General features: G+C 39.6%; 1 protein-coding gene across 9 annotated transcripts in view; it reads left to right on the top strand.

Annotated features, from left to right (window-relative positions):
• Nucleotides 1–13,229, top strand: part of GPCPD1 (glycerophosphocholine phosphodiesterase 1) — a 63,059-nt gene that overhangs the window by 20,290 nt on the left and 29,540 nt on the right. For 7 of the 9 annotated variants that reach the window (XR_004969955.1, XM_036322183.1, XM_036322184.1 and 4 more), the window contains 3 exons: nucleotides 2,518–2,593; nucleotides 4,541–4,582; nucleotides 11,316–11,439. Coding sequence is in view for 8 of the 9 variants with exons in the window: in XM_036322183.1 (XP_036178076.1) it covers nucleotides 2,518–2,593; nucleotides 4,541–4,582; nucleotides 11,316–11,439 (242 nt within the window). In the remaining variant the exon portion in view is untranslated. The remainder of the gene's footprint in view (nucleotides 1–2,517; nucleotides 2,594–4,540; nucleotides 4,583–11,315; nucleotides 11,440–13,229) is intronic. The other 2 variants (XM_036322187.1, XM_036322189.1) reach the window with 2 other exon arrangements.

Genomic DNA, 13,229 nt, shown 5'->3' with positions numbered 1-13,229 from the left:
AAGGGAAAGGGAGAGAGAGAAACATCAATGATGAGAGAGAATCATTGGTCAGCTGCATCCTGCATGCCCCAAACTGGGGTTTGAGCCTGCAACCTGGGCATGTGCCCTTGACCGGAATCGAACCCAGGACCTTTCAGTCCTCAGGCCAATGCTCTCCACTGAGCCAAACCAGCTAGGGCTCCTCTACCCACTTTTTAATCCTTGCTGAGACTTAATATATTCATGGCATCCTTTAAGTTACCTTTGATTAGTAACTTCTATAAGAATGTAAACCCATACCCTCTTTTAGTGAAGAAGATTTTTTTTTCCTTTGGGTAGGGTATGTTGGAAACATGGGAAGAATAGGTTAGTTTTTTCTGGCTGCTTATTATTGCTAAGAAACATGATTCCTATTTTTAATGTATGCAATTTGCATCTCTTGAAGATTAGAAAGTTTGATGTTTAAAAAAACTGGAACACTGTAACAGGAAAAAGTTATAGTAAAAAAAAATCTAGGAAATGTAGGATTAAATGCATCTCCTTTTAGTTTTTAAGAAAGTTAAATTCGTACTTTAAGATGAGCAGTTTTCACATTTACCCTTTTAAAAGCATCTACCCAGTCTACCAATTCATAAGTAAACTTTATAACAAGAAGGTATTTGTCAAGAGAAAATGAGCATTTTTCGTGTTATCCTAGGATAAGTGATTTGAATGAGGATCTAGTGCTATTTTAGTTTTCAAATTCCAAAAGTTTGCAAGTTTAAAAAAGATTTTTAAACTTTATTTTTTAAAAATATTTTTTGTTTATTTTATTTATTTTTTATTATTATTTAAAAAATATTTTTATTGATTTCAGAGAGGAAGGGAGAGGAAGAGATAGAAACATCAATGATGAGAGATGATCATTGGTTGGCTGCTTCCTGCACGCCCACTACTGGGGATTGAACCTGCAACCCTGGCATGTGCCCTTGACCAGAATCAAACCTGGGAGTATTCAGTCTGCAAGCCGATGCTCTATCCACTGAGCCAAACAGGCTAGGGCAAAAATACATTTTTATTGATTTCGGAGAGGGAGAGCGAAACATCAAAGATGAGAGAGAATCATTGATTGACTGCCTCCTGCACACCACCTACTGGGAATCGAGTTTGCATCCTTGGCATGTGCCCTAACTGGGAATCAAACAGTGACTTCCTGGTTCATGGGTCAATGCTCAACTAATGAGCCATACCAGCCAGGCTCTCTGGTTATTTTAAGTGGCAGAATTATCTCTTGTGTTTAATTACCTAATGTGCCTAATCTGTTACTTATTTGTTATCACTTGGCGACTTTTAAAAATATCAATATTGAAATCCTATAACGTGTTATAGGAGAGTATTTAATGCCATCTAAAGATGTATAATATAGAGAGAGAAGCTTACATGTTTTAGGCTTTTTAATAGTATGTTTAGATATGCCTAGAAAAGGGCTTAAGGATTATGTATGAAAATGTTGATAATAATTAACCCTAAGTAGTGTGATAATGGGTGACTTTTTTTTTTCCCTTTTTCCATCCCTGTATTTTACTACATTTTTTCAGAAGACATGAAGGTTACAGTCAAAATTTGCTTTTAAAATACGTATTTAAGGGTTTCATTTTGACACATAAGTTTAATTAGTCATTTAAAAAGTAATTAAAGGATAATTAGGAAGCATTTAATACTTCAGTCTCTTATATGTCGGAAATCTTTGTTGGTAGGTTCATTCTTGTTTTAAAAATCGTGTAGATGTTATTGACATAAAGTTTTATTTTCTTAGGAAAAGAACTTGATAATAGGGAACAATATTAGGAGTTATCACACTATGAATTTAGAAACTCAAAGGCATAAAAAAGTAAAACTGGATGTTAGTTTCACTTTTATCAAATTTGTTCTTCAAATTTACCCGTGTGTGTCTCCTTTCTTTTAGGGTTTCTGTGATAGGAGAAATCTGATGTTCTTCCTGTTATCTACTTACTATTCTTAAATGTATATAGTAAAGAACTGTATTATGTCCTCATATTTCTTGAGTAACTTGTGATAGTTGATCTTGAAGTACTTGTTTCTACTATTCCTATGGTCATTAGAGTTTAGGCTTTATCCAAACACCTCAAGAGATACTTAAGATGAGATACTTTACCCAGTAACACACCCCATTGACTGGCTGATATACCAAACATAAACTATATTTATGGTTAACTTTAACTTAGAACAGAATATCAGTTAAAAATTAAAATTTCTTTGAAAAAAATCGAGTATTGTAGGCAGATTTAAGAATGAGTTTTATGTACCAGTTCATCCCATTTTTCTTTGTTTACTCTCTCATCCCCATTTTCTTCCAGCACTCATCATGATTTGTGACCTAGTACATTCCTGATTAGGGGCGTATAATATTGATAATTAACAGGATGAATCTTTTGGTTTCATATGTAGTATTAATTTAGGCCACAAACATCTAATGGAGTCATGGGTAGAATATAAGATATAAGAAATTATTGCAGACATTTAACTTTTAAATTGCAGACTATCGGTGGTCCATGTCAAGTCATAGTTCACAAGTGGGAGACTCATCTACAACCACGATCAATAACCCCTTTAGGTATGGGCATTAACTGCATCTGTTTGAGGCATATGCATAAGTTACTAATATGCTGCACAATGGCTTAGTGGGATTTAATAAATTTTTATTCTGAAGTTTAAGGTCAATTTTCACTTAGCATATCATGAATCTTACTTTCAAAACTAAATAGTTCTTAATTGCCTTTCTCTATAAACTATTAGAAATGCTTAATTATTTTTATTTTGAAGGGTTAGATTAATTTATTGTAGACTTTTTATTTGGAGTAGTGACAAAGTTTACAAAGTAACATTCTTCTTTGCTGAGCATCCATGGCTTTATTGATTACTTGCTCAGATAAATTTAGAGAATTTTCTTTTTCTTTAAGAGAAAGAGGAAAGGAGAGAGAGAAGGAAAGAGAGAAATTGATTTATTGTTCCACTTATTTATGCATTCATTGGTTGATTCTTGTACCTGCCCTGACTAGGGATATCAAGATGATGCTCTAACCAACTGAGCTACCCAGCCAGGGCAAAAACAAAGATTCTTACATTTTTAACTTTAGTGAGAATAGAGCAAGTTATTCTATTTATTCTGTGTTTTTTTTTAAATAGTAAATACTTGAATAAATTTGTATGAATAAATTAAAATTTCTCGGTTGTAGCAGACATATTTTCCTCCTTATTTACTTAAGTACCTTGCTGGCTATGTTAAAATGGATATTCAGATCAATTTATAAAAAACATTATTCCGTGTTCTTATTATGCCTAAAAAGGCATTTCTCTTCATACAAGTATTTTTTTAATTTCCTTTTCCATACTAAGATTAAGACTTGAAGTTTATTTCATATACATTAAATTATCGATTCATCTTTAAATTGACTCATTGCTGAGAAATGCATCTTTCAGTGTCTAAGGAAAATTAGAATGTAAAGATAATAATTGGCTTTCTAGTTACCAGCTTAGAAAGTAGTGAGAGATTCTGCTTTACCCTACAGTAGACAGGTTTTGTTTAAACAGCTATCTCATTCCATCCTCTTTATTGAATTTCCTTTTTATATGTTTTAATACATTTTTGATATTGTATTTAGGATTTTTCTGATAGCATATTTCAGAATTATAATAGTTCTATACTGAGGTTGGAAATTATTAGGTATGAGTAGTTTAAAATAATTTGCATTTTGAAGCATCTTGCAGTTAAATATATTTTATTATTGTGAAAAGTGGGATGATTATGTTTCTGATCTTTTAAAAAGAAATTTATATCTGAAAAATAGACTCTCTAATCTTAAGAGCTCCATGAAATCTGTCAGAGAATCTTCCTTGGGAACTATCACATTAATTTTGACAAATATTTCAGACCTGTATGTAAAGTAAACAGGAAAGGAAAGAGCAGGGAATTAGTATGTTATTCAGAAGGTGGGGCTTAGTAGCTTATCTATGTAGTTGAAATTTCTGTTAGAAGGGCATGTGCTAGAACTTACTCTTTTGATAGTTCCTCACAGCTCTGAGTATACAGGTAAGTTTACGCTGTTTGTAAAGCTTTTAGTTGGCTATTGAGAATAGTTGAGATTTGAGGAGAATTACATTTTAGATTAGTTCAGAAAATGCATTACATAAGAATAAGCATTTTAATTGTGCCAAGACCTTTGGTTTGAAAAATGAACCAGGAGATACTGTTGTCCAGCAATATGTCAGGCTCACAAATTGTGGGTGAAGTTTGTCCCAGTGCCTCTAGAGCACCATCTGAGGAGTCCTCTTTCTCTTCCTTGTAACGTCTGAATAATCACTGAGTATGTAAGAACTGATTGTTTGATAGCCTTCTTAAAAGGGAATTCTTTATTGAGGGCTACAATAAATATGCTTATTCACTTTGGGCTGCTTTAAAATTTTAGATTTCATATTTTTAAAAATGCTTAAGGTGGGTAATCTCAGTTGTCCGTATACATTGTGAATTTTAACTAGGTTTTCTATTTTCCTTCAATTCTAGAAAGTGAAATTATTATTGACGATGGACAATTTGGAATCCACAGTAAGTGAGACTGAGCTTTAAAAATTTTTACTGATATGGTTGAGATGTTACATAACATTCATTAGAAACAGATATAGGGAAATATGACAGAGTATGATATTGGAAATAGAGGCTAAATCTAAGAAACAAATGCCATTCTCTTAAATAATAGTTTCCACTACAGGTGGGGCAAAAGATTTACAGATGTGAGTACGCAAAACACAGAGTTTATTATTAAATTATTACTAGAGGCCCAGTGCGTGAAATTCATGCATGGGAGGGGGGTCCCTTGGGGGATGTCTGACTGCCTCTGGAAATCCAGGACCACTGGTGCCTAACTGCTTGCCTGCTTGCCTGCCTGATCACTCATAACTGCTCCCCTACTGGCCTAATTGCCCCTAACTGCTCCCCTGCTGGCCTGATCACCCCTAACCACCTCTGCCTCACCTTGCACCCGGGACCCAGGATTCCCTCCTCCGGCTGGTCACAGGCACCCAGGACCCAGCCAGCTTCACCCAGGTGGGCTGCAGCCACAGGGGACCGTGGGCAGGCGGCTTTGTCCGGGCTGCAGCTGAAGGTGCCCGGGACTGCGGAGAGGGTGGCTTATCCCTCTCCCAGGCCACAGCCTGGCTGGTCCCCATTCCTCTCTCACAAGCTCATTTGTGCCTGGCTGGTCCCCATTCCTCTCTTGCGAGCTCATTTGTGCCTTGCTGGTCCCCATTCCTTTCTCCCCAGTGTTAAGTGTCTGAGCTGTGATGGCGTGAGGGCGTGGTGACCATTTGCATATTAGCTCTTCATTCTATAGGATTTATTAACTAGTGTCCTGGTGCACAGATTCGTGCACATTGAAAGGAAATTAATTAGGTAGGGGTAGGGGCAGGAAGCCAGAAGCCAGAAGCCAGAGCTGACATGGCGTGATCTGGCAGCACTGTGGCCACCATAGAGCGAGTCAGGGAGCAGGGTCATTGTGTCGGGCTCTGGAGTCAGTGGGGCTGCTAAAACAGCCGTTCGCCTGAAAATGCAGGAAGAATTAAGTGCCCAAGTGGAAAGGCATAAGGAGAAACTATGACAGCTTGAGGAAGAGAAAAGGAGAAGGAAGATTGAAATGTGGGGCTGCATGCAAGAGGGGACATGCTACAGAGGCCATGCCAGGAAGAAGACAGCCCAGGGGCTTCTACTTCATCCAGCCTCCCCACAAACAGCAAGCAAGAGACATGGGTGGTTCTAACCCTTTGTCTGGGGGAGAAGAGGGAGCCTGCGCCTGGAGACCTGGACATAGAGGGCCGTTGTCTGGTAGATGAGGCTAAGAAGCCTTGCCCAGTGTCACTCGCACTTGCCTCTCCAGGGGACCCGGTCAGGGCCAGGCCCAGGGACAGTAGCACTGAAAGGCAGTAGAGTAGGCCTCAGTCCCACAGCAGCCACGAACCCGCCTCCCAGCTTCAGAGGTCAGCTCTATGAGGAGAAGGAGCCTGGGGTGAGGAGGCGACGATCACAGCCCGGGTTCCTGCCCATCGGCCCAGGGTTTGCAGCGGGAACAGCTGCTCATCCCAGTCAGCTGAGCAGCACTCCCACTGGGGTAGTACACTGACCACGAGAGGGCAGTTCCTGCGTTGAGCATCTGACCCCTGGTGGTCAGGGCACGTTATAGTGACTGGTCGACCAGTCGTTCTGGTCGTTCCGCTGTTCAGTCACTGGGCTTTTATTATATAGGATTATTGTATTTTTTATGCAAACTATAAACCTGTTTTTGCTCCACCATGTATAATTCTTTTTTAAAAATATATTTTTATTGATTTCAGAGTAAGGGAGAATTAGAAACATCAATGATGAGAGAAAACCATTGATTGGCTGCCTCTTCATACCCCCCCCCCCCCCCCCCCCCCACTGGGGATCAAGTGAAACCATGAACTCCTAGTTCATAGATTGATGCTCAACTACTGAGCACAGTGGCTGGGCCCCTGTATAATTCTTATGCTTTAAGTTTTTTGACAGGTGATTTCAGTTATATGAGTTAGTAATAACATCACTTTTTAACACTACAGACAGTCCTCGGGATACTTCAGACTCGATGTATGTTGTTTCGTGGTTACGTCACCATCTCCCATTTATTTATTAAAAAAAAAAATAGTTCCATTTTGACGCATGTACATATGTGCTTTATGTTTTTTATTATTTATTTGCCACAAGTAAAGGTCAGGAATTGTTATCTTTCTTTTAAATTTTTTTTTACTGTTTCACTTCATTACTGCTGTGTATGTGCTCCATGTAAGTGATGTAGGTGACTATGTAGGTGAATTCTGACTTACGGCAAAAATCGCGTTACATAGGGCCGTAGGAACAGATCTCCGGCGTAACCCCAGGACCTGCTGTATTATGTTTGAAAATGATATTAGCAGTTCTAACATTTAAGATATGAAATGTTACTCTTAAGCTAATTTGTGCACTATGTATGTTTATATGTGCATTTATGGTAAAATCCAGATTAAGCAGAATATTCTAGTAATTCTGACTTAGTCTTTAACATTTAATTAGCACATTAGAAATCCTTTTACCTCTGAATATGTTGAAAGTGTTATTCATTTGTATACTTCTGCTTCAGTAAACACTTTGAGAATTCAAGTTTTCAGGGACTTGAATTCTTATAATGTGTCAGCATTATGCTAAATTGCATTTTTATTTTATTATTTTTTCCTTAAATGCAGTTGATTGCGTTTTCGTTTTTAAATACTTTACTGTGTAAAGGAGTGGGCAGAATGTGTGCTTTTGCTGACTGAACCAGAGATAAATTGCTGATAACCAGTTGCTTTCCTATTCAGAACAGGAAGGAACAGGTTTGAATGTTTTGGTTGTGGTTTAATAGGGACATGTGTTTATACACTTCAGAAATGTACATGCTTTGGCAGTGTTTGGATAGGAATTTGGATTTTATTTGAGGTTATTTGTGTTATATCATCAGGTAGTCTAAAATACTTGAATAGCTTTTGTGTTTTATAGTCTTGTCCTCTTTATTTAGAAAAGATGGTATTTATGTTACATGTTTTGGAGAGCTTTTTTAAATATATATATTTTTATTGATTTCAGAGAGGAAGGGAGAGGGAGAGAGAGATAGAAACATCAATGATGAGAGAGAATCATTGATCGGCTCCCTCTTGCACACCCCCCACTGAGTATAGAGCCCACAACCGGGCATGTGCCCTTGATCGCAATCTAACCTGGGACCTTTCAGTCCACAGGCTGACACTCTATCCACTGAGCCAAACCGGCTAAGGCAAGAGCTTTCTTTATATAGGAACTAGGGGCCCAGTGCATGAAATTCGTGCACTGGGGCGGGGGGTATCCCTCCGCCCAGCCTGCCCCCTCTCACATACTGGGAGCCCTCAGGGGATGTCCTAGGGATGGCTTAGGCCCACTCCCTGCTCCCCTTGGGGATAGGGCCTAAGCCACAGTCTGGCCTCCCTTTGTGGGAGGCAACCGGGCTGATCAGGGGTAGGCACCAGCCCCATCACCCCGCTGCTGCAGCCACTGCCAGTCACCAAGGTTTTTTCATCAACACGGACTCCAGTCTCTTCACCATAAAAAAATGACAACTTTCTTTAGGCATTTTCAAGATGTGTCTTTCATATAATAATAATTTCTTTATTATTTTTTTTATCCTCACCTGAGGATATGTTTCCATTGACTTTTAGAGAATGTGTAAGAGAAAGGGAAAGACAGAGAGAAACATCAAAGTGAGAGGAACACTTTGATTGGTTGCCTCCTGCATGAGCCCTGACTTGGGCCCTGGCCAGGGAGGAGCCTGCAACCTAGGTACATGCCCTTGGTCAGAACTGAATTCAGACCCTGCCATCGGCAGGCTAAGGCATTATCCACTGAGCCAAACCGGCTAGGGCAGGATATGACATTTCTTAGCCCTCCAGCAGCTGACCTTCGTTTTTTTCGCCAGGAGTTGTGAAAAACCCTAGATCACCTTTTTGGATTCTTATTACCCAAGTTACTAAGAATATTACCAGTGGCATACAGGGAGCTTAGCCAATGAGCGGTCAGAAAAGGTGTTTCCTCTGGAGTTCACACCAATCGCCAGCTTGGCCCCCCGGCCCAGGCCTGACGCCTCTGGCCCAGGCTGCAGGCCTGGGCAGGGAACCCCCATCTCCCCTCAGTCACTGGCTCCACCCTTGCCCAGGCCTGACACCTTGGCCGGAGGCGTCGACCCCCATCACCCTCCGATCGCTGGATCAGCCCCTTGTCCAGGCCTGACGCCTCCACCAGAGGTGTCAGGTCTGGGCAAGGGACCCCCATATCCCTCCCATAGCTGGCTCCGCCCTCACCGAGGCCTGATGCCTCGGCTAGAGGCGTCGACCCCCATCACCCTTCAATCACTGGATTGGCCCCTCGCCCAGGCCTGATGCATCGGCCAGAGGCGTCAGCCTGGGCAGGGGACCCCCAGACCCCTCCGATTGCCAACTCTGCCCCCTGCCCAGGCCTGACACCTCTGGCCTAGGCGTCAGGCCTGGGCAGGGGACCCCTATCTCCCCCTGATGACCGGCTCTGCCCTCGCCCAGGCCTGACGCCTCGGCCAGAAGCGTTGACCCCCATCACCCTCCGATTGCCAGCTCATTCCCCCGCCCAGGCCTGACGCCTCTGGCCCAGGCTTCAGGCCTGGGCAGGGGACCCCCATCTACCCCCCGATCACCAGCTTCTGGGGTCGCACAAGGGAGCCTGGATGGTGGCTCTCACACTGGTGGCTCCGCTGTCCTGTCCTGCCTGCAGTATGCAAATTACCCGCCATCTTTGCTGGCAGTTAATTTGTATATCGTGCTAATTAGTCAATGGGAGTTACGGTCAATTACTATGTTTGTCTGTTATTAGATAGGATAGTTTTCTCTTTTTTTTCAGCTGTTGTGTGTTACTATATATGGTTATAACTGCATGTAAATTTTTATTGTTGTTCTAAATTCAGTTTTAGCCAGTTAACAGCCACGCATCCAAAACGGAAACCATCCCCATGTGCCACAATATTTTGAATTTAATTTAAAAAAATCAATTTGCAATGAATATTATAAAAATAAATATATTACAATTTGGGTGTTCTTGAATATTTTCAACTAAAAATTCTCACAAAAAATTATTTTAAAGTTGGTCAGGACTGCCACTTAGGGAAAACATTTTTTTTTTAATAGATGTGTGTGGTGTGTGAGGAAGGTCTGTACTTGCATCTACAGATGTTTATTGTGTACAGTGGGCTATTAGCTTTTAGGATGCAAAGTCATTTCTCCAACTTTGTCTATTCCTGGAAATAGTTTAAAATTAAGAAATAATGGTGGTTTCTTTTTATTTTTTTATTTCTACCCAAATATTTCTTATTTTAATTAAATTCTTTATTGTTGAAAGTATTATGTATGTCTCCTTTTCCCCTCATTGACTTCTCCCCACCCACTCCTGTGGTTTCTTTTTATTTTTAAAACTAGTGGCCTGGTGCACAGAATTCGTTCACAGGGCGGAGGGGAAGGGTGTCCCTCAGCCCAGCCTGCACCCTGCACCCTGCACCCACAGGGTCTAAACCAGCACTCGGACAACACCCTCGAAATCTGGGACCACTGCTCCTAATCGCTCACCTGCCTGCCTGCTTGATCGCCCCTAACCACTCTGGCTGCTGGCCTGCTTGCCCCCAACTGCCCCCTCCCGCTGGCCTGATCGCCCCCAACTGCCCCTCCCCCCCCCCGCTGGCCTGCTCACCCCCAACTGCCCCCTCCCCCTGCCAGCCTGATTACCCCCAACTGCACTCTCCTCCTGGCCTGATCACCCCAGCCGCCTCTGCTTCGGCCCACCGCCATGGCTTTGTCTGGAAGGACGTCCAGAAGGTCTCACGGTCTAATTAGCATATTACCCTTTTATTAGTATAGATTTGCTAACTACTAAACATTTTTAAAGTTACATTTCTAAAGATAAATGTTTCTTTATTTTTTTAATTAAATCTTTATTGTTCAGATTATTACATTTGTTCCTCTTTTTTCCCCCCATAACTCCCCTCCTCGCAGTTCCCGCCCCACCCTACGCCCTCACTCCCCACCCACTGTCCTCTTCCATAGGTGCACGATTTTTGTCCAGTCTCAAGATAAATGTTTCTTGATATATATTTTAAGTCCTATTGAAAAACTTAGGTCCAAAACAGTTGATAGTTCAGTAGTACTTTGAAAAATGTGTTGCCTATGTTAGTAGGAAACTTCAAGTTAAACAGTGCTAATACAGTATTATCACAGTTGTGAAATTTACGGCAGAATGTATAAATGTGAGAATACAGAATTGACTCACAGTTTTATTTTTACCATCTCATATTTCAGTCCCTAGCACTAGTCGTATAATTAGTTTCAGCTGAATAAATACCTCATGTGAAGTATTTGGAAGTGTAATAGTAATTCCCAATGGAACAAATGTAGGTTAGAAGTCATCTTGAAACATGGATTCTTTCTGAAATGAATGTGTATTATTTCGATAATGGATTTAATTAGAATATTTTTATTAAGTTAAACTATGGCTATTGTTAACATTCATTTAACTTTTTCCCCCCTCTTCATATAAAAGTTCTTTTTCAATGATAAATTTAAGACTGGGTATATATTTGCTTTGGAGAGAAGTACCAGTGACATAACCTGAATGTATTAAAATCTGAAGGTGAACTAGAATTGTCAGTGTGTATTGTCCTTATTGGATTGTTTAAAAATATGTATAATAATTACTCTTTGTATTTACTTGCCAGATGGTGTTGAGAATTTGGATTCGGGATGGCTGACGTGTCAGACTGAAATAAGATTACGTTTGCATTATTCTGAAAAGCCTCCTGTCTCTATAACCAAGAAGAAATTTAAAAAATCCAGATTTAGGTATGACCATGTGTATTTGTTAATTAGGCCATTTATTTTCACTAATGCTATAGATTTCTGGTTTTAGACTTTAAGTGTATAAACTAAAAAAGAGCACACTTTTAATGTTACGTTTTCTAATAACTACAGGGTCTTATGAGAGTGAACTGCTTCCCTATCTCAGATTGCTGCAATTACATGTACTTATGTTATTCTTAATCTCTAAATTTGAAACTAGAACACTGTGTTTTTATGTAAATAAATGATTTCCAAGCTTATACTTCTGTATGGTTTATACCATTTAAAATTTATTAGTGTAGCAATAAATTGCTTGTTTTAAATTGATATAAGAGAAATGGTTTTGTGCTAAATGAGGGTAAACAGAAAAATGATTGTTGGAAATATCCTTCAGTGCGCTAAACTTTCCTGTAGCTTACAAATGAGAACCTTTCCACAAAGAAAGGTAGCAGTTATCATAGCAGTTCCATATTAGTTTCTTTTTAATCATATATTAATTTAAAAAATCGATGTCAAGTTTTGTGTGAAAACTTTACACAAAAACTTTATACTTAGTGAGTAACTTTATTTTTCTGTAATGTCATCATATATGCCTTGGAGTGAGCTGGCTTCTTAGTGACCCAGGCAGCTCTGTCATTTGGATATAATTCATAATAATACTGCAGTTGCAAAATCCATAAATGTTTTACCATAACTGCTTAAATATCATAAAACTTTTAATACATAAAATAAATTATACAGTACATAAGGGAAAGGGTATGTAATACTTCATAGTTATTTGCATTGGCTCTTCTGAGAGTGAGTAAAGGATTTTGGGTGTACCTTGTCTCTGTGTATTTCTAGGCTTCTGCTTTGCTTCAGAAAAAATGGAGGTTATGGGACCACATGGTTGATCTGCAAGATCCATTTGACTGCAAAGATTCTCTAACCAGTTAGTCATATAATTTAATATCTTTTTAAAAAAATATATTTATTGATTTCAGAGAGGAAGGGAGAAGGAGAGAGAGATAGAAACATCAGTGATGAGAGAGAATCACTGATTGGCTGCCTCCTGCACGCCCCACACTGGGGATCGAGCCCTCAACCCAGGCATGTGCCCTTGGCCGGAACCGAACCTGGGACCCCTCAGTCCGCAGGCCGACGCCCTGTCCACTGAGCCAACTCGGCTAGGGCTATAATTTAATATCTTATTTAAATGTTAAAGGAAGCAAATTGTGTAATAACTATAAAATGTCTCATTAGCCATAAGACCTTGAAATAAAGAAAGCAGTAAAAGCCTTGGTTGGTTGGTCTTAATAAGACTTACTAAGAAATTCATAGATATTAATGGTTGGGGTTCTCATTGCTTTGCAAATACATACTGAGTCCTATACCATTCTTTTTTATTTTTCTATGAAAAGTTAACTTATTTTCTATACATATTTTTCATAATTATGTTTTCTTCAGTCTCCAAAGTGCTTGGTTCTCTTGCAGCTTTTTGTGGTGGTGTTTTTTTTTTTTTTATAAATCTTTATTGTTAAATGTATTACATATGTTCTCCCCCCCCCCCCCATTACCCCTTATTGTTTCTAGAAATTATTTTGAGTGTTTGTATATATTATAGTGTTGCTTAGGCTTAAGTTGGAATATTTCATATAACCATACTTAGTTGGGCTCTACAAATTAACAACTAATTCTTATTTTTAAAAATACATTTTTATTGAATTCAGAGAGGAAGGTGAGAGGGAGAGAAAGAAACATCAGTGATGAGAGAGAATCATTGATTGACTCCCTCCTATACATCCCACACCAGG

The sequence above is a fragment of the Myotis myotis genome, unplaced genomic scaffold (genome assembly GCF_014108235.1).
Source record: "Myotis myotis isolate mMyoMyo1 unplaced genomic scaffold, mMyoMyo1.p scaffold_m19_p_9, whole genome shotgun sequence".
Taxonomy (NCBI): Eukaryota; Metazoa; Chordata; class Mammalia; order Chiroptera; family Vespertilionidae; genus Myotis; species Myotis myotis.
Note: the sequence above shows the minus strand (reverse complement) of the source record. Positions and strands in the feature narration are given on the sequence as shown.